This window comes from Orbicella faveolata, unplaced genomic scaffold, assembly GCF_042242905.1.
Source record: "Orbicella faveolata isolate gen_17 unplaced genomic scaffold, um_ofav_v1 contig_48, whole genome shotgun sequence".
NCBI classification, from domain to species: domain Eukaryota; kingdom Metazoa; phylum Cnidaria; class Anthozoa; order Scleractinia; family Merulinidae; genus Orbicella; species Orbicella faveolata.
Window position 1 is genome coordinate 6,920,432 of NW_028301578.1, and position 5,644 is coordinate 6,926,075.

At 38.9% G+C, this 5,644-nt stretch overlaps 1 protein-coding gene across 1 annotated transcript; it reads right to left on the reverse strand.

Annotated features, from left to right (window-relative positions):
• Positions 1-900: 900 nt before the first annotated feature.
• Positions 901-2,606, reverse strand: LOC110051493 (histamine H2 receptor-like). Its single transcript, XM_020757520.2, has one exon. It carries the CDS (start codon positions 2,382-2,384, stop codon positions 1,467-1,469), a length of 918 nt encoding a protein of 305 aa, XP_020613179.2. The 5' UTR covers positions 2,385-2,606; the 3' UTR covers positions 901-1,466.
• Positions 2,607-5,644: the final 3,038 nt, after the last annotated feature.

Below are 5,644 nucleotides of genomic sequence, written 5' to 3' on the forward strand. Positions count from 1 at the left end.
TTCGAAGTCTTGCGCAAATCGACTTCCGGTATGACAAATCGACAGTAAAGGTGACGATTCGCGTCGCTTCGATCGAATCGAGTCGAATCAACAACATTTTCAACCGACCCTCAAAGCCCAGATGCGCTATATTTTCTAAGTCTTGCGCAAATCGACTTCCGGTATGACAAATCGACAGTAAAGGTGACGATTCGCGTCGCTTCGATCGAATCGAGTCGAATCGACAACATTTTCAACCCACCTTCAAAGCCCAGAGTGCTGTATTTTCTAAGTCTCGCGCAAATCGACTTCCGATAAGACGAATCGACAGCAAGGGAGACGATTCGTGTCGCTTCGATCGAATCGAGTCGAATCGACAACATTTTCAACCCACCTTCAAAGCCCAGAGTGCTGTATTTTCTAAGTCTCGCGCAAATCGACTTCCGGTATGACGAATCGACAGCAAGGGAGACGATTCGTGTCGCTTCGATCGAATCGAGTCGAATCGACAATATTTTCAACCCACCTTCAAAGCCCAGAGTGCTGTATTTTCTAAGTCTCGCGCAAATCGACTTCCGATAAGACGAATCGACAGCAAGGGAGACGATTCGTGTCGATTTGATCGAATCGAGTCGAATCGACAACATTTTCAACCCACCCTGCATAGCCCAGATGCGCTATAAGTCTCGCGCAAATCGACTTCCAGCAAGACGAATCGACGTCAAGGGAGACGAGTCGTGTCAATTCCATCAAAGAGGGTTCTCGAATCGACTTCCGTTGGTCGAATCGTCAATTCCAGAGACGAATCGACTCTATTTGGGTGTATTGGACAACCCTCATTGCCGTCGTGGTTTCCTTAAACTACCTCAGTATTTTTAAAGAAAGAAAACAGTCCACGTTCGAATTTACGTTTCACTTAGTATTAATATAGTCTGTGAACCCAGCTAGTAAGGTTTGCATAATGAGGTTTAGTTTCATCAGCATTACTTATACAGTAGAATTAAAAAAAACTAATCAAGAATTATATTTGGTTGCAGGATTTTACTGTTTTCGTCAATTTTTGTTACTTATCTGTCAAACAGAGATTGCGTTCAAATAAGGAGTAGATACTAGAACTGATTGTTATTAACAAGTGCGATAAACATCTCATGAAATGAAGTAGTAATTAAAATGGAAGATAAGATCAATCATTTTGTCATTGCACAGGCAGCTTGGATAATTTATAGTTATACTTATTGTTAAATAACAAAGCGGATCAAAATGAGAATGACCATGCATGTGTAAGGTCCCAGGATATTTAGTACTACAAGGAAAAAAAGAGTGAATGAAATAAAAGCAGAAAACAAAAGCTGATGCCTAAGTGTTTACATCTTCTTATCGACTTCACTGATTGCTTTGTTTAGTCTTCCTATTTAAATTATTTAATTTCTAAAAACCGCAAAGTCCTTGTGGTTCTTTCTTTCGCTTTTTCTTCCATTTATTTCCCTTTAGGGCCAAAGCTGTTTGACCGTATCTTTCACTGCTTTTCTGAAACTTCTGATCTTCCAACAATAAAGAATCGGATTCAAGGTCGAGTTTAGGTACACAAGAGCCGCTGAAAATCCCCAAAGAGCATGAAGAAATGTAGATGATCCATTTACTGTAACTATAACTATAACTATGCTATACGGCAAATAACAAATGACTAGCGTCAGCTGAACCCACAGTGCGGTAAATACTGTTTTTCTATACCGTGCAATGTTCGCTAGAATTTCCCCTGCGTTGGCTTTTTCCTCGTGATTTACATGCAGTCTTTGGCGCAGCACGAGGTATATTTTTGAGTAGCAAGCTGCTGAAATCAAGAGACACACTAAAATTATTCCGTGGCGAAAGCTGAACGGGATTTTATACTTCCAAACGGAAAATGAGGCAAACACGATGCTGGAGATCCAAAACGAAATCACAACGGCTCGTGTTCGCTCCACAGTTACAATGTGTCTGTATCTTACTCCTGATAAAAGAGCAAGAAGTCTGTCGACGCTGATAGCAGCCAACGTCAAGAGAGACACCGTGCAAAGGATTGTAAAAGACACCGTGGAAACAGCAGCAGAGTAGAAACAAACTCCCAGCCAATGCTTGCGATCTCTTTCTTTTTGGAGCGTCATCGAGTAGACAACAGCGCTTGGTTCCGATATCAGCCCAACGAGGAGGTCAGTTGTAGCGAGTGTGCAATACAGTAGTTTTGATGGAGGATGAAGAGAAGACTCCTTTCGCGAAGCAACCAGTATAAGTGTATTCCCTAGGAAAGCGGTTACCGAGAGGAAATAGTGGATAATCGAGAGAAGAAGCGGGTGGTTCCCCAATGATTGGTCAGTGCAATACAGATTTTGAATGGATCCATATTCTTCCTTAGTGAAGTTTTCCATTTCATTTATCAATGCTTGCGTGTTATGTGAATTACTCTTGAGTCATCTGCGACTGTGGCTGAATCGCCACACGTTATGTAATGGGAGCTTTGACTTGAAATGGTGCCTGCTAATGGCAATAATGGGTTTTGTCGGCTCACGATTCCCATACACCTGCCTGTAAATAACGACGCAACACCTTGTAAACCTCAAGATCGGATGGAAACTCATTACTTCTTCTTGAAAATCATCTTTTCTATCTTTATTATTGGTAAGCCACCTTTGATGGTACCTTTTCGAATTGATTATTATCCATGCCTGTTCGCTATATTCGAATTCTGTTTTAATTCAATCTGCCTCATCATCAACAAGAAATAATAAAATTGCGATAATCACTTTTTGTTTTTCTGATATTTTATCATTAATAAACAATGAAAATATTTCAAGGTCCAAAAACTTTTAAAAGGATTTTCTATAAGCTAACAAACATTAAAAGCTCGGAAGTCCTGTCTTCCTTAATAATTTCAATTCCTGTCTTTCTTAATAATTTCAATTATTGCGAGTCATCCTTGTGAAACATCCCGCCTCTCAGATCTATTTCTCCATTTTGAGGTCTGTAAGACACATATTTTTATCCAACCGATTTCTGAATATACTGTAAATTGTTAAAATTGGCTTTGGCTTCAAAATGATTAGATAAAAAAAGGAACTGAAAAGGAAAAAAAATACAAACAAGTATTTTTTATCCTCAGGCTTTATCTTTCTCTGTCAAGAATTGACCAAATTATTTTAGTTTATTTTGAGTAATGCAGGTAAAGTTCATTTTCAATAATTGAGTATCTCGTACCAAACCAATTGAATTTCTGGTATTTGATTCTGAGGCCATTGCGGTCTTAATCGTGACTATATTGCACTTCGAGGAAGTAATGACTGTAAATTTCGTTTTCTTAATTTGTGAACTTTAAGGGGTCAGAAAATGTCGCCTTTGATACAAAATTTGGCGTTTTCAATTGTGTGCTCAAGTAAGTATACATGACGTCTATTACAAGAAATCGGATCCTTTCTTCCTTTCTGCCTTCCATCTACTATAGTCTTTATAGCGAGCTATTGTTGAAAGAAATATGTCAATGTTGAAAAAGTTGAAAGGTACCTTAAAATATTTACATGTTATGTTTATTAAGGATACTGGAGAATAAATAAGGAAGTAGTAACAAAAAAGGAAGAAAATAAAAGCTTTTTGTACATCGTTCCATTAAGCCTCCTGTCAAAAGATCCGAGTCAACTTTTCATAAAAATTCTCAATTTCGGGAAAATGGTTGAAAACGTTCATTAAATGATTTAAGAAAAAAGTTTCCAAAATATTGTAGGTCTTATATTGGCCATTACCTTCTTACAATGACAAGGTTTTCTCGATTCATGCAGGATAAGAATCTTTTCGCAGGCCCGGGTCGTTAAACTCGAAACGAGTTTGGTATAAGGGATGTCTTTATGTTTATTTACGGCGCTTCCAGAAGGACGACAGAGATTGCTGGCAAACGCGACGCTTTCAGTGTGATAAGCGGTCAATAAATGACGCACGCCAGAGCTGAGTCATCGACATTATTTTCCTACTTCCATAGATGAAATATATAATAAATGAATAACAAATACAACTTAATGACATCTTGGTTAAATTACATTTTTGATGTCATTTTTCTCCGAGAAGCTATATCGCTATGGCTGTCGCAATGGCCGAAGGCTTCCACTTCTGGAAGAACACTGGAAGTATTTGATAAAAGAAACCAATCACGAGCAAGCAGCACATCAAAAAGACACTAATCGAAGGCTGAAAACTTGCGTTTTGTGCCTTTGTTGATTCTCAGGACCCTGCAAGCTCTGCCATTGATGATACCTGGTTTAACTACTAAAAGGCGTCTCTTTGCCATGAATTAATTTTGCAATCATGTTATCTTGTTTGAATTATATATTATAAATTTGAGGGAAAACCTCCAAGTTGTACCATGAGCAACAAATAAAATTGTGAATGAGGCCGCTGCCCTCCAAACAATTTCAGCGAACCAAGTAATTTGATTTTCAGTTCTTTTGAGGGCTATCTTACATTCTAAGAGGATCAACCGAACATGAAAAGATGGACCGTGTCAATGCATCAGAATAGGCCGTTTTTGTATTCTCGGTATTGGACTGGAACTAGCTCCCAAGTGAGGCTAATGCGGGGAGTCTTTTGAAATTCAACTGACATTAATCTTTATATAACGATATTCCCCCGCATGAGCCTCCATTGCAAGCTAGTTCCAGTCTAATACCGAGAATACGGAAATTGTCTGTTATACTGGTCACCGATTAATACCAGTCAATCTATATCTTGATCGACTGACCGGTCTTTACCAGGATAAATAAAGTTATTATTATTATTATTATTATTATTATTATTATTATTATTATAAGAGCTACTCCGTTATTTAAATTGGCGTTTATGGCTGTCACAATATGTCCGGCCATCTTTTTGTTTTTGTATATAGGTGGCAAGGTATTATTACTCCGAAGGATCTCTTCTTCAGCAGTCTTAAAAAAAATATATGTGAATGATTTCGCAAAAAACACACCCGCTAGATTTCGCCTTGAATCCAGGACTAGCCGGCGGCTCTAGACCTGGGAAGGGGACTGGGTCCGTCTGGGGACATGGCCCAGGCACTGGCGTATCTGCTGATGGTTTGCTGGCAGCCAGCTGTCAAAATCAGGGGGGAAGGGAGGGCGTCTTACACTGACACCTCTGCAAAGCTAGACCTTCAGTTTTCAGTGCCAAATAACCTTGATATTGACTGTGTTGATATTGACTGTTGCTCAGTTATTGAACCTTCTTTGAGGGTTCTGTGTTGATATGGCACCCTGCTGGAGAGTTCCATGCCACGCGCATGTATGACGGGCCAGTATTCTAGCCAGTGGGGTGGTCAGAGTAATTCTGGGCGCTGAGACTGTTTTTGAGCTGTCTCCGGGCACGTTTTTGCGAATACCGTCAGATATATATACTTCTAAAACCGAAGAAAATCTTTTGAAGTTGAAAAAATTGCTAGAAAAGTACAAATTTTAGAGGTCTTATTGGCGATTAAAGAAAATGAAACAAAAACAAACTAACTAACTAACAAACAAACAAACATACAACAACAACAACAAATTAGAGTGGCTCTAAGATTGTTGATTTTAGATTTCGATGACGTCACGTGACAACAGAGAATAGACCACGTATTTCTTTCGAAAACACATATATCATATCAACAAAGATG